This window comes from Triturus cristatus, chromosome 4_1, assembly GCF_964204655.1.
Source record: "Triturus cristatus chromosome 4_1, aTriCri1.1, whole genome shotgun sequence".
NCBI lineage: Eukaryota > Metazoa > Chordata > Amphibia > Caudata > Salamandridae > Triturus > Triturus cristatus.
Genome location: NC_140585.1, coordinates 1,136,975,100 through 1,136,999,169, shown reverse-complemented (window position 1 = coordinate 1,136,999,169; position 24,070 = coordinate 1,136,975,100). Strand labels below are relative to the sequence as shown.

The following is a 24,070-nucleotide window of genomic DNA, read 5'->3' as shown; positions in this document are numbered from 1 at the left end:
CCCTTCAATTTTCAGGTCATCTGCATCTCGAATCCACCCTTGAATTCCACCGGACACTTCTTCAGTCGCCGCAAGCAGCAAGTCTTCTTTGGTCTCCATAGAAAACAGCGACGCGACCCTACACCAAAAGACACCTATGCACCCGGCTTCCCTGGGTGAAGTAACTCGTGCACTCCAGTGCCCTAGTGTGTGTTGGCCCTCTAATTACTTACCTTGTAAGTGGCTTGCTTGTAGACTTCCTCAAAGTACCCTAAAACTTTAAAAATCAAACCGCAACTTGCTCCATTGTAATCAATAGGGAACCCGCGGCTGTGTTCACACACTGCATGCGTCTCCAGTGGGTCTGTTACTTACCTGCTTTCACTGCAGTAGTGAAGCCCCAGCAATTCTACAGGCCCTAGGCCTAGTCATTCTGCAAGTCGACTTTCCTAAACCTCTTTTTTAGTATATGGTCTGGTACGCCCCTAGGGCCCCAGCCATATTTGTGCTTAACTTATTGTGAAACGTTGATATTTGAATGTGTTCCTGACTTCTAATCTCATAAAGAGATTAGTAGAGTGAGTTAAGAAATAAATACATATATATTTGATATATATACACCTGTGTGGTGTCCTTTCATGTGGTAATTCAAGAGATTATAAAGGTAAAACAAGCTGCTTTACATTCCTCTGAGACTTAGCCTGAAGGCTGCTCTCCACAGCTACAACTACGATAGCTTTCTTTAAAGGGTTATCTTAAACCTATCTACCATAAGAGTCGAATTGGACTGGTGCAAGGTGGCCACTATAACTAGTGACCAGCATATGCCAGGCCAACTTCTCACACAAAGTTTTTGATCTACTGCTTGAAACTGAAAAGGGCCCCGCCGGGACCTTAAAACATCTCCTTTGGCGGGCTAAAATGCAGGCGAATTCCTTGTGGGTGCAGTTCCTAACCACCTCGTTGAAAAATGTTGAATCTCTCAAAATATGGTCTGCTAATCTTTCACTGAAATCGATTTTGAAACTACTATAAAAACAATAAAGAACATCTCTGCAGATATTGACGGGAAGACACTGAAGGAGAAGATCTACGGTAGATGAGCAGTCAACCTATAGGCTGGGGTGCTGTAAATGTATATATCTCAGGCCCTCTCTAAAGGTATAAAGCAGCTGATGAGGTTAAGATTTGGGCTTATCCCCCTAAAAGTATATTGGTATGGAAGGAGAGGCAGTGATATGGACGAACACTGCAGACTATTACATGGGGCCTGAATCCCTCATTCATGTTGTCTACATTTGGGAAACGCTTTTACCTCATAGAAAATTCTGGCTATGCCCGATCTTCAGAGCTTTGAACATACATACTTGTACAAGGCTATAGTATGCTGCTTAAAGAGGGAACCCCGACCAGTTGTCTGCTCAATTTTTGAAAATGTTTAAAGTAGCTATTGATGCACTCTCAGGAGCTGCAGTAGTACTGGTTCATCCAGGATCCCCGAAATTGCCTGGGACACGATGTTCCTTGACCAGGCGTGTTTTACAAGGAGCGGGAAGAGATAATAGCCAGCGTGTTATTTAGATGCAGTAGTCTGGCATTTTTACGCTTGATAATTAGACCCAGCCTTTGGGTGGCTTCCCAAAGCACCTTAATCAGCATTCCAAAGTAGTTAAAATGTTCATTTTAAATTAAATTACATCAGAATTTTAACTGATATTATAGGGGTAATACTCTGGGCTGCCACAGCAGTACAGTGCTCTTGAGGAGTTTTGCAAGCACTTTAATTAGCCATTGCTTTATTGTGAATAGTGACTGAAAACAGATAGCTTCTTATTTGGATCCAGAAGCTTAGCACCATTATGATTGACTAGTCCACCAGTCAATGTCCATTGGGCAGCTTTCCAATAAACTGCATTGCAAAGTATTTCAAATTTGCCGCACTAAGCTGCCGCAGTAGTACCGTGCTCCTCAGGATGCTTAAAAGCACTTTAGTTAGCCTCACATGTCCGCTCAGTTTCTTTTTTTTGTATGAGCAATGTTATTGCAATTTGTAATTTGTGTGGTGTTTTGTGACGTTGAAGTGTAATAATTTTTATTAATTGTACATTTCCCTAAAAATATTTTATGAATTAATTTACTATTCGCATGGTTGTAACTTACGATCTACTAATGCCTCTTTGGCGGTGGTCTCAAGAATTAAGCGGGCATGACTTGGAGACAGTTCCTTTCATTTCACTATCGTTCAACTGTGAAATTCACTTCCAATATAACTGTGGAAAAAACATGCTGTCCTGGGCTGTCGCAAGGCACTCAAAACTGGGCACTGTATGTGCAATAGTTTCCTTTTCCGTTCTATTTTTATCCTCAGCATCTGGGCATTCAGTATAGGTCGCACAGTGCTATAAAAAAAAAAAAAAGCAGATGCACCTACTCCTTCAAAAGAAACAGTGTGGACAGGACAGCTATGAAACTATGTTTGTACAACGCAGGCAATTACTTCGTATGCCTTTGCCACAAATTTTTTAGCGTGCATATTTTTACAGCGAACATGCACTTAAAACGCATGCAAATACCACCCATTGGTTTTTTAGATTATAAAACAATGTATTTGTTGGGGGGGGGGGCAGATCCCCACCCCTCACCCTCCCAAACTTACCTTAAATTCATGGTATTGGCATGCGTTGTAAATGCATATTGGCGGTGAAAATGTGCGTGCTAAAAAATGTGTGGTAAAGGCACAACGAGGTAAAGACCTCGCTGTAAAGGCTGTTTCCCTGAAAGCATGATATATGAACAGAATACAAAAATCCCCTTAAATAAATACATAATGTAGGTTTGAAATTTAGCAGAATTGGACGTGATGGATATCCTGCGGTTGTATTTGGTTGGCAGGAGTGACTGGTAAGAGATTCATTAGTGGGAAAGTGGCCCTCTGGTTCGGTGCTACAATGAATCTCCACAGCACTGAGTAAACACAGAGGTTGTTGCTCTCATTTCTGATAGACTTCTAGACACAGATTCCTCACCGTTTGAATATTTTCCATGCACAAAACTGGACTCAGAATCTTTTTCGCAGTACCTATGCGTGAAAGAAGGTGGCGCCGTGTAGCTCCATACTGACACCGTTCCTCTCCGGAGGTGAGGTACAGAGCCTATACAGGCTCCTCTCCCGCGTGCGGATGTGAATTCATTTCTGTCCACGCCTCCAGACATGGATCCAGAACTTCTCTCAGAGACTGATTTTTCAATTAAAAAAAATTCTGTAGTGGGCAAGGGATTATCACCCCTAAAAAAACAGGTTTTAAACACTGTAATGACTGATGCAAGCAGCTGTCTGTGACGGATCTCTACTAGGTTTGCCTGTGATGTCTGGGGTAGACTACATGTCTATGAACCCAAAAGCCATCAGGGAACGTTGAGACTAAACTTTATCACCAAGCACAAAGAGACGCAGCACCGGGACCGCACCAAGTCTTAGGCTTGATCCCATTCCCGCTCTAATTACTAGAGTCAGCGGAGACGCTCATGAGGCGGTCTACATTGTGCGCCAAGCCCATGGGTAATAAAAAAAAAAAAAACTAAGAAGTTGAATCAGAGTTCTGCTCTTCCACACCATTCCCAATCATCGGAGGAAGCATGTTGGCGGCGCCAACAGTCTCCTTCCCACTGCTGTAATCAGCAGACTTCGGAGCAGATTCCACAGCTGGTTCCAGCACAACCTGAGACCTTCCACCAGCGGGTTAGCTCTTGGTGCTAGCTGGTCCAACAGAGCTACTTCTGCCCTCCGCTCTAGTCCTGATGCTGCCCCGGGACCCAAGCCGTGCCCAAGTAAGTCAACGCCAAAGCTGTCCTCGCTGCCCAAAGAGGTGGCCCAGATTGACCTTTCCAACGCAGACTCGTTGCTGGTCTTACTTCGACTGATGTCACAACCGAATCCGAAAGAGGTTTCTGCACTCGCTTTACCTCAAGGCAGGCAACATTCTTTTACACTCCTCTTTTAGGACAGACTGGCAACAATTATGACCACTGTGTTTGTGTTCAGCCCTATTTTGATGACAATTGGTATGAGACTTGCAAGAGGCTAGTGGGCTAAATATGTCCCCTGACAATTCCCTTTTCTCTCATCCTGGCCCAGCCCCCAAGATTCTACGCCATGATGCAGAGGGTGGCTGGAGTCCTTGACCTCCATCTCCCCACCATGGAGGTTAAAACAAACGTCTTGACCAAAGTCCTGCAGCCAGGCCAGATGGCTTCTAAGCCTTTCCTTCCCTTCAATGAAGCCTTGAAGGATACGGTCCTAGGGGTTTGGGTTAAACCTTGTTCTGGCCCTCAAGTTAACTGGCAAATTGCCAGGCGCCACCATCCTGTTCCAGGCAATTCAGCCTTTTTGTCACAGCACCCCTGAATGAATGAACTCAGATTTATAGAGCGCACGTAGCTGCCCTGAGGCGTCCAAGCGCTAAGCATACCAGCTGAGGTTTGAGTTAGGAAGAGGCAGATTCAGCTTCGGACAGTCTTGTGATGTAAGCATGCACTAGCCAGACAAACCTTAACAATTTCCCTACCACTCCCCGTTAGGGAATCTAAGAGGGTGGAAACATTCGGGAAAAGCTTATTCTCCTCAGCTAGTTTGGACCTGCAATTGACCAATGTCTCCAGTTTGGTTAGTGTACCCTTCCAGGGTCACAGCCACCCCGTGGGAAGCAGAATCCGCCAATTCTATCCAGGTTGGCAAATGATTACATCACACAGGGGGTCCCGCAAATTGTTTGCAAAGGCTATGCCTTACCCTCCCTTTCACGTCCAATGCCCGCCCGCCGACAAACAGAGGACCATCTCTGCAATTTGCTGCAGGAAGTGCAAGCCCTTTTGTGAACAGGACTGTAGAGAGGGTGCCAGGCCAGAAGTAGGACATGGTTGTTGTCCCTGCTACTTTCTGGAGCCCAAGAAGGATGGAGGTCTGCGGCCTATTCTAGATCTGCACCATCTCAATCTCTTCCTCTAGAAGGAGAAATTGAAACTTCTCACCCTGGACAAGGTCTTGTCTGCCCTCAACCATCGAGATTCGATGGTGCACCTACAGGACGCCTATTTCTATATCCCAGTCCTGAAGTCCAATTCGTGCTGCGTAAGATTCGTGTTGTGAGAGGAGCATTTTACTCTCCTACCCGAGGTTTGTGGTGTGATAGGAGCATTTTTAGTTTGCTGTGCTCCCCTTCGGTCAAACCAGTGTCCCTTGGCTGTTAATAAAAGAGATGGTGGTGGTAGCACACCTTTTGGAGGTCAGAAGTTCCAGTCTTCCCCTAGTTTGACGACTGGCTGTGGAAGGCGAGATCCCCCCAGGCAGTCGTCAACCACCTCCAGACTACAGTAAACCTCTTTAAGGCATGCCTGACTCCTTCTCAGATGCTCCCCTTCATTGGAGCTAATCTTCACTTGTTTTTCTGCCTTTTCCTCAAAAAGAGAGTCTAGGACACTTAGGCTATGATCACGATCTTTCAGCCTCAGTCCTGGATTTTAGTGAGGTCCACCCTGAGGCTACTGGGACTGATGGCCTCCTGGTGGGCGAGCATGTTAGGTGGCATATGTGGGCTCTGCAGTGGGCCCTACATCAAGGGGACATCTCTGACCACATACAGATGTTTTCATAGACTGTGAAAGATCTGCACTGGTGGCTACTGGACTCTTTTTGGGTCAGCGGCAGACGTCTCTCCCTCTCTCCCTCTCTCCCTCTCTCTCCCTCTCTCCCTCTCTCCCTCTCTCTCCCTCTCTCTCCCTCTCTCTCCCTCTCTCTCTCTCCCTCTCTCTCTCTCCCTCTCTCTCCCTCTCTCTCTCTCCCTCTCTCTCTCTCCCTCTCTCTCTCTCCCTCTCTCTCCCTCTCTCTCCCTCTCTCTCTCCCTCTCTCCCTCTCCCTCTCTCTCTCTCCCTCTCTCTCTCTCCCTCTCTCTCTCTCCCTCTCTCTCCCTCTCTCTCCCTCTCTCTCTCTCCCTCTCTCTCCCTCTCTCTCCCTCTCTCTCCCTCTCTCTCCCTCTCTCTCCCTCTCTCTCCCTCTCTCTCCCTCTCTCTCCCTCTCTCTCCCTCTCTCTCCCTCTCTCTCCCTCTCTCTCCCTCTCTCTCCCTCTCTCTCCCTCTCTCTCCCTCTCTCTCCCTCTCTCTCCCTCTCTCTCCCCCTCTCCCTCTCTCCCTCTCTCCCTCTCTCCCTCTCTCCCTCTCTCCCTCTCTCCCTCTCGCCCCCACCCAGAGCACACAGTGGTGACCCGATGCTTACCTTGTGAACTTGGGCGGCACCCTGGATGTTGTGGAGATCAGAGGCCTATGGTCCCCGACGGACACCCAGCTCCACATAAACCTTCTGGAGCAGAGGGTTATCCACTGGTCGCTAAAAGCATTACTGGGAGGCTGGTACAGGTGCTCATGGACAACACCACCGACATGTGGTACTACAACAAACAGGGCATGCTGGGGGTCATGGACCTTGTACCAGGAGACCTTGCGCCTCTGAAAATGGCTGGACCACCAGGGAATCTTCCTGGTGGTGAGCAACCTGGCAGGCTCTTTGAATGTCAGGGTGGAAAAACTCAGCTGTTGACGTCTATTGGATCATGAGTGGAAGTTACCCCCTGATGTGGCACAAGGTCTCTTTCGCGAATCGAGGGGGCCTTGGTTCGATCCGTTCGCCACTGGCGAGAACATGCAATGTCTGCATGTTGGCGTTTCTAAGGCATCTCTTGCTCAGAGACGCATTTCAAATTGAGTGGAATTTGAGACTCATGTGTGCCTTTCAGCTGATGCCACTCCTACGCAGAGTTCTCAAGAAGATCAAGACGGACTGGGCCCAAGTCATCCTAGCGGCTTCGGACTGGGAATAAAGAGTAAGTTATACAAAACTCCTTGGCTTGAGCATCTGTTCTCTGATCAGTCTGCCCTTCTGGGAGAATCTGCTGCTGTGGCAGAAAAGTCAGGTTCTTTACCCCAGAATCCACAAACTCCACCTTCATGCATGGAGATTGAGCGGCAACAGCCGAACACCTTCAACCTTCCTCCAGAAGTACTTGTTATCTTGACAGCCAGGCATCCCTCAATGAAAACTGTAAACACCGGTTGTTGGGTCAAATTTGTGGTTTGATGCGGCACTCGCCAGATTGACTCTCCCCCCCCCCCCTTTTTTTTTTGAACTGCCTGATGTTTTGTTATTTGCTCGGTCTCTTGCCCGGCAAGCCTTTGCTCTGGGCACAGTTAGGGTTATCTTTTGTACCGCTCAGCCTTCTTATGGTTGCCTGATCAGCACTCTTTGTTTAAATTCCCAGTTGTGATAGGTTTTTTGAAAGGGCTTCAACACGTTTCCCTCTTCTCTGGGTAGGATGCCCCAATCTGACCTCAATCTCAGTCTTACTTATTTAATGTATTCCATTTGAGCTGCTCAACATCTGTTCTTTGAGGCTTCTCACAGTCAAAATTGTATTCCTGGTTCCCATCACCTCAGCACAACTGAGGTGATGGCACACAACCCTACTATCAGCTCTAGAGAACTTCCGGCAGATGCTACCTGGCTCCAGAAGAAGACAACATTTCTTGGCAATAATAGAGGTGAAAAAGGTACAAGAAATCAAGGATGTTTTACTCAAGAAAGAGATTGGAGGCTGCACCATGATTGTATATAAAACTCAATCTATTTGACGCTCATTAGCCCTAGCAGCAACAAAAGACAAACAGAGAGGAAAATACCTTATTCTAAGAACTGTCAAGATGAAAACACAACAGTAACACATTAGAAAGTAATCAGAAATGCTGCTAATTTTCTTTAAATAAACTCATACTTGCCAAGATTCATTGTGAACTACTTCTTTGGCAACAATCAAACACTTAAAACAGATACTGATAAAATATAAGCGTACCAATTCTCTGGCCTGTAACTAGCACACATGGCTTATGATTTTAAGCACATTTGGCCACAACACATCATGGGCTTTGTAGAGTGCTCCTCTGGACATGAATTAATGCCTCTGCGAGCACGTGTAGTGGGTTGCTTACAGACTATACCTATCCAGACTGTATGTGCATGCATGCAGCTACAGTGGCTGAAGAACTGGGGTGGAAACGTCCAACATTCATAGCCAGACTACCAATGAAACACTTGTATATGTATAACTCACTTGAAGATCGACTGACACGGCGTTGCTTCACAGACTTCTCAGTGCAGAGACCTTCATTGTCTTGGTCTTGGTCTTTTAGAGATAAGGCGATTTTGGCAATTAGGGGACCTGTTATCCAAAGCAAACAAAAGTAGTTCATTTAAAAGGCTATGTACAATTATCTACTTAAAAGGTGTTACAGGTTACAACACCTTGCACTTTGGAGAGCATCGCCTTGTACCATATTTTCCATCATAAGGAATTGGAGTCCTTCAAAGTTGGGCAACAGCCCTCAGGAACTGGAAAATGAACTGCAGTCTTAAAATACTAGCCAGGTTAATGACTAAGTGCAATAACTTCATAAAACAGAGGCCGCAGAAACAGTATATTCAAAGATTATTCTATTTTAAAGAGCAATAACCAAATTCACTCCATGTGTACAGCAAAACAATGTATCATAATCAGGGATTCCATAAGCTGGGAGAACCGTCATTATGATGAGAGGCTTACAGATAAAATTGCAGCTATACACGGATCCAGAATAGAACCTTTGAGCAGGCCCATCCATGTTTCACTCGAAAGCCTCTTACTCACTGGCTTACCCCTGTTTTAGGCAGGCATTCCGACAGATAATTCGGAGGCATGGCAATACCAGCAGTTGTTTGAAACCACACTGTGCACGATATTCAAATGTTTCATAGTTATGCCATTTTATGAGCCCCCATAGGGCTGCTATCCACACCGCTATGAAAAAAACATTGTATTGTGAAAAGTATAAGAAGCTGTAATAAGCGTCTCTAATCTGGTGATGGAAATGGATTGAGAAAGGCGAACACCACAGTTTGACAGATCCTCTCCCTGGTAGACACTGTGGTAGTGCCAACATGTCTTATTCAAATTGTCTCACAGTAAAGAAGCTCATGGTTGCCCACCACACACACACTGCATAATTGGGGGTGGTGGTACTACTACATGTAGTCTTTATCTCATGCCTCCTATCAACCATTGAGCAATAGAGAGAAGGACTTTGCTATTTTCTATTACAACTTTGGGGGTAGTTATACTTATCAAAAGAACACAAAAAATCATGCTAGGAGGATGTAGTGACGTTCAGTGTTTGCATTGTGGTGTTTTCAAGGGCCATAACAATCCCCAACTCAAGACATTTAGGAAAAGGTTTACATTTTAATTTTCCCCTTTCAAGCCACTCAGACAAATGTGTGCATTTCTTTTAGCTCTCCTAAAATATTATGCAACTAGCTGTTTACAAGCGGATTACGAATCATAGAACTAAACCAAAAAACAATGTATTGTTTGTCTCAATACACTACAATATAAGAGATACATAAATACATTTTAAAGAACTGAAAAGAAAAAATGAACTTTTCAATTATGGATGGAAAGAGCTAAGTATACATTGTCTGTATTCTCCATTGTATTTTATACACAGTCCATATGATGCAGCGGTTATAACTTGCTATACAAGTAAACGTTTGCTGACTGCGTTTGCAATCACTACTGACAAACTATACTTGTCCTTTTTAGGTCTCGCCTACAAAGCGCATAAGCTGTGCTGCAAGACATATTGTTTATTATTTTGTGGGCTTACAACCCGCCCACAGCGTACCATTCTGTGTTTATCTTTAGGTTTGTTAGCTCCCGTAGGCGTTACTTTCTTTCTTGTGTTAGCTCCTCCCTGGAGCATAGAACAAGTACATGTGTTTTTCCTCGTCTTTTTGCAATGCACTATTTTTCTAATCTTATAAACGTTTTGGTATTATTCATGAATGTGTAATCTGCTTTCCTACTTTTAACACAGGCAAACCGCTTCTTATTTATATTGCTTTCACCCTATCTACCATCTCTATTGATACTCCACTCCACTCCACTCCACTCCACTCCACTCCACTCCACTCCACTCCACTCTTAGGCATGCCAAGCAGCAGCCATGCTGCTGTACAACCTGGCTAAAAAACATTGGCAAAACCAATAGCTCTCACATAGGCGAGACCTATTGGCTTTGCCAATGCTTATTTATTTTGTGGCTGCTGGTTCCGTTACTGGTAGCACTGGAGGTGGTTTGGGGCAAAGCTGTGAATTCAAACTATTATTTTGAAATTAAAACAGTTCAAACTTTAAGACCTGAAACATGCATGAAGTGTCAGCCTGGTGTTGGATAGGGGTAGGTGAAACTCTGCTCCGCTGGTGGAGTTTTGCCCACTCCGCTTGTAGCGCGAACTATGGCAAAACTCTGCCATCCGCTGTGTGGTGGAGTTTACTGCCCACCCTACTAGCTGCTCGACATGACACAGCCCAAAATATAAAGCCCAGGCGCAACTAAGGTTTGCGGCTCCTCCTCCTTACATGCGATTGGCTACCGCAGTTCCCGCTCGGTTCTGACCTAAAGTCTAAATTTTTAATACATATGCTTGGCTGCGAAGGCACGGTACAGCACCCCAATGGCATGTGGGTCAGCACTTGGCACGAATTGAGCAGATGAAGAGTTGAGGGTGGGGTCAGTGGCTGATCACCCGAGGCCCAGGGAGCTGGGCTCAGAGCGGGCAGTACAACCAGACTACTACCGCGGCCGGGGCTGTAATGTTGCTGCTGCAGTCTATTCCTGGCCTCCACCCTATGAGCAGCATCGAGCACTGGCAGCAAGGGCTGAGGAAGCAGCTCCATCGTTCTAATGCCCAAGCAGCTGCACCAGTAACAGTGTGAGGGGCATGATCGGTCATACTTTCAGAGGGCTGAAGCACTTATAAGAGGGGAATACGTACTAATGTCTTCTATGTACATTCTCTACACAGTGCACACGTTTGAAGGATGCAAGTGCACATCTACAACTGGCTATTTGTCGATGGCAGCCGAGACCCCTGTGTGTACATGGTGTGCACATGTCTTCAGGGTGCATTAGGACCTATATGCCCCTTGATGGCTGCAGTGTGTACATTGTGTGCACACGACTTTGGCATGCATGTGTGTTTGGTTTCACAGATCACAGTGGTTGTATGTGCAGAATCAGTCACCGGTCTATTGGGAGCGGCGAGCAGCAGATGGCGCCTCGGAGGAGCGGTATACTTTTTTTTAACCAAGTGAAAGTGGTCTCTCTCATAGCTCAGCTTGGGTGTGTGGGCAGTGCAGCAGTAAGGAATTCAATGCTTATTATCCACATATTCACAGTACATGTGTTTTCAAAGTGAGGCCTGGGCACGAGTGGCAGTCCTTGCAGAGGAGTCTACTGTTGTGCAGAGGGGGGGGCAGGCGCGCAAGCATATAGATTGGTTTGTCTCATCACACTGCAGAATGCTATGGATATCACTCTTATCTTCAATTTCTGGGCTCTCTGGGTTATGTTTCCGATGATGAACAGAGCTGGTTTATTTCCCTGCAGCTCTTTTGCGTTTTAGGGGTAGGAGGAAACTGCGGAATCTCACTGAGTTTTTATAGTTCAACTCCGCAAGTTCTGCCCACCATTAGTGTAGGCCATTTCCAGTCCTTTCCCCAAGTGGTAAGAGTAGTCTGTGTAAAATGAGGGGCATGTAATGCATTTGAGATATTCTACATCTTGTATTGAGGCAATTATAAATGTATAAATAACTTTACAAATCGCCACATAAAATTTGAAGTCACATATTGCTGCTTGGTAAGACTTGCTGTGTTGCTGCTCTTTTAGTTATGTTAGCTGCACTGTCTACAGCTTGAGGACAGGCATCATTCTTGTTATGCGGACATAGACGGTTGGCCTGCTACTTCCGCTTTTAACCACTACTATAATCAATAACTCCGTTCATAGTTTAGTTTAAGTGGTTCACATACCTTCGACTCATGGCACTTCTCCCACATATTTGCAGACACTAAACACAACAAGGTGTGCTTCCTCATTCAGTAATTATTGATCACTTCAGAAATAAGATGGGGACTCTCTCATAGGTAGTTTGATTTTTATCAAAATGGTACAATTTAGTTTGCATAACCTCCTTTAGTAGTCCCTCTATACGTTTTCTGGTGGCAACACTCATTGTTTGATAGTGAACATTAAGGATTGGACTATTTAATACCTCACTTTTAATTTCCCGTGCTGATTTTTAACATTTTCTTTGGTAATGGTGTTTTTTTTTCTTTCTAACAGACGTTTGCATTATTTTCTGATCTCGTGGAATTCCTATGAAATTGTAATCAGGGTGTTCTGATTAATCCCCTTTCTGGACTGGACATTATCATTCTAGGGCTTAAACATCTATCAATACCATTTATTGTATTTGAAGAATGCAGTTTAGTGTTGACAGACCTTTATGTCTTGATGAAGAGCCTAGTATTAATTACAATTATGCATCAAATTACAATAATTGGTCAAAATGTACATATATCTACAGTTTGTACAGACTAGATTGATACTGCTATTGGTTTAGCTAATAAGTACTACCTCAATTAAATAATACCCCATAATACTACACAATGTAAAACCACTGGCTGGAAGCACTGTTTCCTAATACTTATTTTCATTCATGCTCTCACTTTTTAGTTCAACTTTCATGCGGATCTACAAAATAAATTCTACTAGGGGCGTATACTGGTTATAAAATATGGAGGGATTGCCCAACTCTCAAAACGTTCTGGGAGAAAATCTTTGATTTTATAAACAAAGCACTGGGGTGCACACACATTTCCACCTGAATTTTCCTCCCTCACCACCGCATTCATGACTACAGGACACTGCATGACAGACCTACTAGACCTTCTACTGACCGCGGCAGTTAGTTGTGTCCTTCCAGTTGGACAGGATCAATTTAAGACCTCATACAAGGCTGGGTCAACTGGGTGACGTACCTCAGAGGCGCAGATAGCATGGACGCACCCTGGAGACCAGCAACCAGGGGGATGTGGAAGTCATTAGATACGTTTCTGGACTCCTACGAACACCTGTGAGGCCACTCAGGCTTCCACGCCCCCTCCCCCCAAGTGGGGTGTCACTTTGACACAGGGCTATAAGCTCAGATTAGGCTCACCGCTATAGAACCTTTCTTGTATCCTCTCTTCACCCATCCTTTCCTATGCTCTCTCCTTCTATCATCCTTTGCCTAATTTCCCAGCAAGTCAATGCAGAGGGGTTTTGCTAAACATGTATACCAAAAGTACCTGTAATTACTGCAACACAAGCTAAGTTTGGCTATACCTCGTAACAGAAATGCCAATTTACTCGTATAAAAAAATTAATTAAAAAAAATACTTTGAAATAAAATATGGAGGGGTGCGATGGTGCCAAACTCACCATAAACGCGGTACATCTCCCCGGTGTTCCATGAGCTTCTTGCTCAGTGGAACATGAATCCAACCAATCCTGGAGCTGCTCTCGTGTGCGTTCTCGGAGGATGGAGGACGCCGTGAACTTTCCCCCCCAGCTGTTTCTGTTGTGAGCTTTGCACCGGTAAGAGCGGCAGGAGGGAGTCAGTGTTTTTCTGAGGGGGAGGCATTCCGGGAACCAGAAATCGGCCAAGCTGCTATACTTATACCTCGAGATCCCCGGGGGAAGCCGCGGCTGCGCTTCTGGACAGCCGCGCTGGAGCTGAGGCGGGGGAGAAAGCTGCGGAGCCTTGGGCAGCCATTTCGTGGTTCTGCCTTTGTGACAAACCCAAGAAGTGCAGTTAGCAAAGTGTCTTCTAGAGGGGTGCAGAAACCAATACTATCACCTCCTCTGAAAGCAGCCGAGGAGGGAAGGATAGAGACAGAGGCTTTTGATTTACCAGTCCAGAATTGATTTCATTTTAATTAGTCTGAGGCTGGTAGATTCCGTCAAGGCCATTAGCTACCTCCCATTACATCTGTCAGACCACGCGGCTGTTGTAATGGAAATTGTCAGACCGATTAAGAGGTCTTCCAACACATGGTCTTTTGACCGCTCTCTTCTCTCCTCTTTTGAGGATATCACATTTCTTAAATCTAAAACCCATAATTTTTTGGATTCCAACAGGGGTTCAGCTTCGACCAAGATGAGTTGGGATTCGTTTAAAGCTTTTTTGAGAGGGGTTATTATAGGGAAAGTTTCATACCGCAGGAAGATGCATAGAGAGGAAGTCATATCTATTGAAGCTCAAATATGTCAAACGCAACAAAATATAGACACCAACTATATGACCCCTGGATTAGATCTGCCCACTCTTTGTAATCAATTAGTGGCTCTGAAGGGTAGTTTGAGCTCGATATTAAACCTTCGACTTCAACAAAGATGGGAAGCCAGTAAGTTGGCCCAGTTTGAATACAGCGAGGGCGCGGGGAAACTACTGGCCTGGAAGACCAAAACAGATCTGGTTCGTAATAACATTGCCGCAATAACTGTAGATAATAATACTTTCTTTTCAGATGAGGATATCAGGGGTGCCTTCAGAGATTACTTTCAGGTGATTTACAAGGAGGATAAGGAGATTTCGTTAGATTCTATTGAAGGTTGGCTGAGGGATATTAATCTTCCTTCGCTATCCGCTGAGCAGTCTCAATTCTTAGATAATGCTATTACTGAGGATGAGGTAAGATCTGCCATTAAAAGAAGTAAGAAGGGGAAGGCGGCCGGACCCGACGGGTTGCCGGCAGAAATCTATAGAGCCCTGGAAACAGAATTAGTCCCCTTTCTTACTGTTCTATTCAATCAAATCTTAGTGGAAGGACAGAGCCCGCCCGCCTCTTGGGATAATGCCTCAATCACCCTTATCTTGAAACCAGGGAAACCAAAGACCGCTTGTGGATCTTATAGGCCAATCTCAATTCTCAATGTGGATTATAAGATCTTTACCACAATTTTGGCATCAAGGTTGGCCGGGATAGCGCCTTCGGTCCCTTACTCTGACCAAAAGGGCTTTGTGAAGGGGCGACAACTATTTGAGTTAACCTATGACTTAATAGGTGCTATCGATATAGCATCGGCCCGGACCCTTCCTTTGGCGGCCCTCACGTTGGATGCGACCAAGGCGTTCAACAGGGTTAATTGGGTATACCTGTCGGGGGCTTTGGCTAAGTTTGGCGTGGGGGCAGGGTTTCGTAGGGCAATTGGTCTGTTATATCACAGCCCAGTTGCACGCCTTTTGGTTAATGGAGAGCTATCTGACCCGGTAAATATTACTAGGAGGACAAGGCAGGGTTGCCCACTTTCCCCTCTGTTTGATTTTTATATCGAACCTTTTGCGCAACAACTGAGGGAGGAGGTCAATATTAAGCCTTTTTCTTATAAAGGGTAGGAAAGGAAAGTAGCCCTTTACGCCGATGACGTGCTTATTCTTACATCAGATGTCGGCACTGCACCCCCCTTAATTTTAAAGATTGCACACTCTTTTGGCCAAGTATCCGGTTACGAGATTAATGATACCAAAACCGAGATGCTCGTCTGGAACGATGACGGACGAACTATGGAGTTACAAGCAGGTTCCTCGATGAGGTATTTGGGTCTTCATATCGTGAAGGATATAGAAAAAATTGCTCAAGTTAATTTATCAGCAGTAGCTAAAGAATGTCGTAGGTTATTGCATTCATGGTCTCATATTCCACTTTCTTTAATTGGGAGGGTTAATTTAATTAAAATGTCGATTCTTCCTACAATTTCTTTTTTGTTTTGTACCATTCCCCTGCACTTTGATTATTCTTGTTTAGTTAAATTACAGTCAGACATAACATCTTTTATTTGGAACAACAAACAGGCAAGGATATCATGGAAAAAGCTTAGGCGACGAAGAGACAAGGGGGGCTTGGCTGCCCCAGATTTGAAATTATACGCTTGGGCCTTCCAGTTGACTCATTCCCGTATGTTGTTAAAAATGCCTTCAGATTACTGGGTGGGTCTGATGTACTCAGCTATGCTAGAAGGGGAAGGTGTTAGCCAATCGGCCTTTCTTTTTAAATTTTGCAACCCAAAGTACTTGAAAAAAATCAAACTAAAGGTCTTACAGGGATTGGCAAAATTGTGGGCTGAAGTCACAAGATCTATAAAACGAGGGTATTTCTGTGATAGAACACCACTATGGGGGCTACCTGAAAATCCTGTCTGGCTTGGAGATATTTTAGCTGCGCCTATAAGAGATGCAGGCCTAGAGGTCTGGGGAGATCTCTTCTTTGAAGGAGAGTTGCTTTCTTGGGAACAGCTCCAGGCTAGGATCGGCCCTAACCTATCAAGGTTTAAATACTTGCAAATGGCAAGCTGGACTCAGGCCTATAAAACTCAATCCCTTGAAAGAAATAAGTTTCCACTTGGAGGATATAGCCTACTTATTAATAAACTGGTCAACAACCCATCGGGTAAAAAGGAGACTTCATAGTGGTATAGACTCCTACTTGAGGAAACGGATGGAGTTTTTAGTCTGCCGGACTTGTTGTGGAGTCCTTCAATTTCTGGTCAAAATCTACAAGAATTCTGGTCAGCGTCATTCGGCCTCTTGTGTAGCATAGTGAAGCCCGCATGGCTACGCAGAAACCATCTTTTCACACTGCATAGGGCATATTATTCTCCCCTCAGATTATCTAAATTTTCTGAGGGCAACTTAGTGGCATGCTCAAGATGTGGACTTCCAGCAGCATCAGACACTCACATGTTCTTTGATTGCCCTAGACTAGAGTCATACTGGGCAGCCATTAGCAACACTCTAACCACATCACTGGGTATCCAGGTTAATATAGACTTGCCTCTTGTAATCTTCGGGATTCTGGAAGGAGTTCAAAGTGCAGCCAAAAAGTTGGTGTTCTATGCGGTGCTGTTGGCAAGAAGGGAGATCTGCAGGAAGTGGAAGGACTCGTCCCCCCCCCCAGCTTTAGTGAATGGCAGGCTTCCGTCTTGTACATATCACGCATGGACCTGGCCAGGTCGGGTAATCAGAGTAAAAAGGCTTTCTGGTATTTGTTGTCATGGGCACACTGAAATATCCGGGGCTTTTTTTTTTTTTTTCCCGGGTTCGATGATTACGTTACTATGGTGCCCCCCTTGCCTTTGCACCATGAGATTAGCCGGTACCTGGTCCTAGCCCGGGTTGACTTGGCTGTCACCTATATAAAGGTCGCCTACAAGATGGTAACCGGTTGGTTCTTTGCCTTCAAAGATTGAGATTGCAATAGAGGAGGGATATTGGGTACCCATTATCTCGTTTATATATCCCTGCCAGTTTTGCTATGAACTGAGACAGCTGCTTGTTTTCTTTAATCTGGTCTGGCATTGAAACTATGGTGGCAATGAGGACGAAAAAAAAACCAAAAAAAAAAATCCTGGAGCTGCTCTCGTCAGCGTGAGAGAAGTTCCAGGATTGGTGAGTGCAGGCTAACCCAGTGCTCATTTTGAGGCTTTGCCAGCAATCCCTTAACTGGTTCACAGCCTGGTTCTACAGTGCGCATGTTGGGCTGCCCGTATATAGCCAGCTGGCCAACCCGACATGCGCACTGAAAGGGGCAGCAGTAATTCTGTAATAGCAGGATTAGGCCCCGCCCTCTGCCTCATGCACGCGCTGTACACAGCACAAGCTTGTGGCAATATAAAATTGTTGTTATTAAGCCATTTTATTTGTGTCCGTTTGCCTGCTGCGCTCGCAGCAGGAGGGGCATGCTCATCTGCTCTTGTGAAGGAGTCGCAGTAGGAGAGTGAACTGCCCTTGTTGTTTCAGGTTTCCCAAAGAAAATAAATAGATTTTTAACAATAGTCTCTTCTCAAAGCAGTGTTCTTCGAGCATTTCACAGTTTATAAACCCCATAGTGACAGAGTTGGTTTACCAAGAGAGCTCAAGGCTTCTTGAATGTCCTTCATCACATTCCTGTACAGCCCCTTCTGCCACTCGTGCAGAAGCTTCCACTCTTCGTCTGCAAAATAGGCTGTGGCATCATGGATAGTACTTGACACCTGAAAAACAAAATTGTACATGACAGGTATAGTGACTTTAGTCACGGAAATGTATATTCAATAATATATTAATTTTGAATAAAGTGAGCTTTAGCACTTCCTCTACTTGCACCTCTATCTCCCAATGCCAGTAATGCATACAGGTGCACATAAGACCTGTGCAAGATTATATATATACACGGTGTGCGCACGGTGAAAAACCTGGAAAAACAAAATATTAATAAATACATAACTTAAAATTTAAAAAAAACGTACAAATTCACTTAAAAAACCATAGGTTTCACACACGTTATAGTTAGGAATTAGCATTTAAAAAACCTTGCAAATTCACTTAAAAAACCATAGGTTTCACACATGTTATAGTTAGCTGGACATTTCCCTCGTAAAAAAACAATGAAATTCCCCCATTATAGTTAGTGTAGGCAGCTATAACTCACGCTACCGCAATCCTCTGCTGATGACGTCAGATATTACATCACTGTATTTAGACACCTATTTACCCATGTCTTCTTCCATTAATCTTTAGCTATACATATATTACAAATATTTATTTTTCAGAAAGACACATATGTAATCAGTGATGTAATATCTGACGTCATCAGCAGAGGATTGCGGTCGCGTGAGTTATAGTTGCCTGCACTAACTATAACGGGGGAATTTCATTGGTTTTTTACGAGGGAAATGTCCAGCTAACTATAACATGTGTGAAACCTATGGTTTTTTTAAGTGAATTTGCAAGGTTTTTTAAATGCTAATTCCTAACTATAACGTGTGTGAAACCTATGGTTTTTTAAGTGAATATATATATATATATATATATATATATTACCTACTGGCGGTCGCCAGTAGGTAGTTATAGTTAGGACCCTGTTTCCATAGGAAAACCGCAACATTCTATTTGGAATAACTTTGGCGCCGGTCGACGAATCCTCGTGAAATTTTCAAAACTAATGGGGCGCTACGCTCCGCTCCTACCCTGAAAGTCTCGGGGGGATTCGTCAAGCGGGGGCTGAGAAAAAAGGGGGGTCCCAAAACGCATTTTTCCCATGCATTTTTCCATAGGACCTTTAGACACAGCTACAGCCCGAACGGCTGAACAGAGTTACTTGAAATTTGGCAGAGAGGTAGTCTACAGTTCAAGGAAGTGCCTTTTGTAGGTCTGGTGTAAATCTGTTCAGTAGTTCCTGAGAAAATAGCATTTAAATCAATATATATATCTGTGGCAGCTTACGGTGCGCTTACGGTAAGCTCACCGTACGCGTACGGTGCCGTGCGCGATTCTGATTGGCTGTTAGATCTTAGTAAACATTCGAATCGGTCGAAACCAGGAAGCGGCGGCCGCCATTTTCTCTCTCGCACTCTGAGGGGGGGGAGGAAAAACAAAGGGTGAAAACATGTAAAGGGGCAGGTTAGACAGCTCCCAACCACCTCGCCTTGTTCAAGGTGTTCCAAAAGAACCCCCAAGGCCAAAAATTCAATTTTAATTTTTTTCGAAAACACGCCGATTACGCTTACCGTACGCATACCGTAAAAATTAATTATAAAAAAAACAGTATCCACACTTTCCCACCCCTGTGTGCAAATGGCGCCCGTAGGGCACCTTTTGTGCATGGCATATCATATTCAACGGAACATTTATTCGATTACCTTTCACAATAAAGCGCATAATATGTCCTCCGTGAGCGGACGGTGCGCGAAGCGCATCGTGCGTACATGGCCCATCCAGCGTAACGTGGGCACGCGGTGCGCGTAGCGCACCGCGTGCCCACCGTGCGTGCACGGCACTAACTGCGTAAAGTGGGCGCGCGGTGCGCGAAGCGCACCGTGCGCGCACGGAACGAACTGCGTTAAGTGGGCGCGCACGCCACGAACGGCGTAAAGTAACTTAGCATTTAAAAAACCGTACAAATTCACTGAAAAAACCATAGGTTTCACACAGGTTATAGTTAGCTGGACATTTTACTCATAAAAAACCAATGAAATTCCCCCGTTATAGTTAGTGCAGGCAACTATAACTCACGCGACCGCAATCCTCTGCTGATGACATATGTGTCTTTATGAAAAAAAAATATTTGTAATATATGTATAGCTAAAATTTAATGGAAGAAGACATGGGCAAATAAGTGTCTAAATACAGTATTAGCATCAGCAGAGGATTGCGGTCGCGTCCTACTGGATCTATCTGCTGCTTTTGATACAGTGGATCACTCGACACGGTCTTCGCCTTGAGACCATGGATGTTAAGGGAGCAGCCTTAGACCTATTTAAATCATTTATAACAAATAGAGAAAATATCGTGACACTAGATAATTCAGATCAAAAGCCTTCTCACGTCTGTGTGGAGTGCTGCAGGGATCTTTCACTTACCTATTGCGCAGACAACACACACATTGTGGTCTCTGCGGCAAATAGGGCCAACACCACCAGTGCTCAGCTTCACAGCTGCATGAAAGAAATCTGCACCTGGATGGGCAGGCACTGCCTCAAGCTGAATTCAGAAGAGACAGAAGCGATGTTCTTTGGAAATGACCCTTGAATTTGGACTCCTAGCTGCTGGCAACCAGAGATAGGCCCACTCCCTCTACCAAGGTTAAAAGCCTAGGAGTGATTCTAGACGACAAACCTAATCTTGGTAAAGTTAATCCCATCATTTCCACCTCCAATAAGGATCATCAGAAAGATTATGCCTTATATTCCAGTAAGCGCAAGGAAAACCGTTTTCACCTCCCTCATCTTGTCAAAAATTGATTACTGTAATGGCCTATATTCCAGTCGGCAGAAACAATACTTAAATAAACCACAGGTTCTACAGAACTCAGGGTCCAGAGTTCTGCTCAACCTGCCAAAATATGAGTCTGTTACTTTGGCTATTAAAGAACTACATTGGCTTTCGGTCAGAAACCACATTTAATATAAAACTGTCTCACTTACACGGCTTTAAGTGGCACAAGTCCAGAAAATTCTATTTCATGTTATACTCCTAACAGGGATCTTAGATCTCTGGGTACTTTTTCAGTTACACCATCTAGATTTAAGAAAGCTAGATGGGCGAGAGAGGGGGGGGGGGAGGGGTAGTAGCTTCCATGTAAGAGCCACCAGACTTTGGAATACCCTTCCCCTCCACATTAGATCTTCATCCTCTCTGCTGGCTTTCAGTAAGCTACTTAAAACCTGGCTTTTTAACCTGCAAACTTTCCTCACAACATGCTCTTGTTCTACACTATCAGCACCAAGACACACTTGGGTATACGTAGCGCTATATAAGTTTAGGTAACATAACATTCACAGCATTTAAAAATGGCAGCAGTGCATTATGAGGCAATATGTAAAAACACGTTATTAATTTTCTAAACAGATATACAGAATGTTCTTTTACAGCAATACGTCTTGGAGTGGTGCACACATCTGCCTTGTGTTTCTATTAACGTGTGCGCTGCAATTTTTATTAAGCATAATTATATATCTGATTTACCAAAAAAAGTAGTAAATCTGCACCCACAGAAGTATGCCTTGAATGAGTGTGAATGTAGTATTTTTTAGGATACAAACATTGCTGTAGTAGGCTTGGAAAGTTGTAGCCGTCGCTGGTTTCCAGGCACAATACTAGCAATCAGACACTAAAAAGGTGGTGATGGGATAAATGATTTTAAGTAGTCTAACCAGTGCCAATCACACACTTCCACTGTAGACAGAGGCCCACCTAATGCAAATCCCTACTGACCCTGCTCTCATGAAAACTGTCCATTCCGAACCTTGATCATATCATCCCTCAACTCTATGGTCCACCACTTTTTAATTGGCAAATTTTAGATTCCCAGCCCCCAAATCTCACTGACTAAGCCTCGCCCCAGACTATGTACTAAACAGCAATGTCATCCAAGATCTCGCCAGATGTTTTTTTTTTTTACATGAAATGAAATTTAGATTTGTTACGCACCTTAATACCCGGAGGTGCCTTTCCCTATCTTTTTCAATCAAACGTGGCATTTTAAAATTAGCTAGGTATGATTTTTCTGTTGCCCAGGGTCGGAGTGGAACAGAAATAGTCTGCCAAAATAAAAGTGGCTCCCAACAGTGATTTAGATTGCTAAAAACAAAAATGTGGCCCAAGTTCGCAAAGCGGGGCTGTTTTATTTTTTACTAATAAGGACACACCATACGTCGTCTGCAAGGTATGGGAGACTGCATGGAATTAAGTTGGCCATAGACAATGTTTGTTTGAATATCAGGGAACTCATTAGTTAAAATAAGCTCAGCAGGCCATAAAACAGATCCATAAACTGACCTGTTTGACCAGATCATTGAGCCCTGCCCAATTGGCAACTCTGACTCTGCTGCTGTCACATTATCAAGGAATTCCTGTGTGTACAGTTTTCGAAAAAAATCTGCAAATGCATAAGTAATGTCAACTGGATGTGTGAGAACGCAGTGATCGTCATCACAGATGAACAGTATGGTAACTTGAGATTCTCTGCTCTTTAACGGAGTGGTGAGATGTCCCTCTACCATGTTCACAATAAGCTAGAACAATTTTATCCAGGCGTATTCTGATTTGAGGAGTATAGTGCATTTGAGTCAAACTTTCTTATACCTCCTGTAAAAGGTCAAGTGATTGTTTGCGTTGGGACTACTCTGCTACACCTTTGTGCCTTGTTGTGGTAGTCCGCCATCATTTGTCCATGCATGGCATCCCTCCTTAGATTTACAGACGTAGCAAAGTGGGTCATCAACATCTCTTTTTCAGTTGATAGTCTATATATTTAGGTGTTCATTCCCAATCTCTTGGAAGTCGAGGCTACATGGCCTAAATCAAGTCCTAATATCACCAGAGCGTGTACTGAGATCCCAACTTCTAGAATAATGCAGTGTGAGTAGAGCTGCATGAGGGTATTTGTGCAAGAACCGTGGGTGCAGGACACATGGGTAAACTCTTTAGATATAGGGCTGCCTACGAGTCATTATTAGGGATAACTTCTTTAAAGTAGCCCTATCCTTGGCATTGTCATACAGACTAGTTCTGTCAAATACTTGTTCATGCAGCAAGGTGCACTCTCCTCTAAGCAAAACTTGGGCATGGACAAATTCCATCAACAACCTTGAAATACTGGAAAAGCGTTGAAGTTTAGTCGAATAAGTGAACAGAATAACCCTATGACCAGTTTGTGTCCTGGGGGGGTCTATTGCTGTAAATGCAAATCTGCCCTCAGTGTCCACCTACGTTTTAAAGAGTCTCAACAAGAGCAAACAGTCAGTTTGAGTCTTAAGGATTCAGTGATGGAGCAGTGAGTCTCCTGAAGGATTGCAATGTCTGGGAATTTGGAGGCTAATGAGAAATGATGGAGTTAATTTTACGTTTCGGGATATCCAAGTCAGTGGCATTTGAGGCCATGACCTATTAGTACACGTTCCGGTGTGGTGACCAGTAAACCGGAACACACCACCGGTAACCTAATACAGATAGGTTGCTTGAACAACCATAAAGTAAGGAGGGGGAGAAAGAGAGAAGAGGGTGTGTAATAATACACTTTGAACTGCAGTTTGTTTCTCTTAACTGCAATGATTCGCATTCTGCCAGCTAAGGCCCTTCAAAATTTTGACATTGTCCTTCTACAGGTCTGCACTGCCATTGTATAATTAGAGAATAAGAGATGCTTCTTTTCCCTAAATTTACCTGACATATAGCGATACCATCTCCTGTACCAGCTAAATCTTTCCTTTTTTCTTTCTAGGCTAGTCAAAGAAGAATGTGGCAACTTAACGGTGTTAAGATGGCTCGTCGGAGAGCAAAATCTGACGAGAGAGCAATGGGAGAAGGGGCTGGTGGGAGTGAGAAAGAAAGATTGTGTGTGTCCGGATGCAGTAGTACTAATACCTGACAATCTGCTTTCCCCATGATTTTAAATACCTGTATATGGAAGGAGTAAAATATAACAATACATTACAGTGAAACTGGACTATAATTACAAGGGTGCTACAACTACTCCAAAGATCAGTTAACCACACAACAGCCTCTGATCAAGGAACAATACCTTTTGGCAAGAGCGTGCTGTTTGAAACAATGGTCATTAAAATGTTACTTAGGATGATATACCAAGAC

At 44.3% G+C, this 24,070-nt stretch overlaps 1 protein-coding gene across 3 annotated transcripts in view; it reads right to left on the bottom strand.

Annotated features, from left to right (window-relative positions):
• LOC146856173 (zinc finger protein 14 homolog) overlaps nt 1-24,070 on the bottom strand; it is a 93,940-nt gene that overhangs the window by 46,120 nt on the left and 23,750 nt on the right. For 2 of the 3 annotated variants that reach the window (XM_085654232.1, XM_085654231.1), the window contains exons 2-3: nt 17,847-17,973; nt 8,133-8,240 (exon numbers count right to left, since the gene is read on the bottom strand). In XM_085654232.1, coding sequence (XP_085510358.1) covers nt 8,133-8,240; nt 17,847-17,973 — 235 coding nt within the window. The remainder of the gene's footprint in view (nt 1-8,132; nt 8,241-17,846; nt 17,974-24,070) is intronic. The other variant, XM_085654230.1, reaches the window with a different exon arrangement.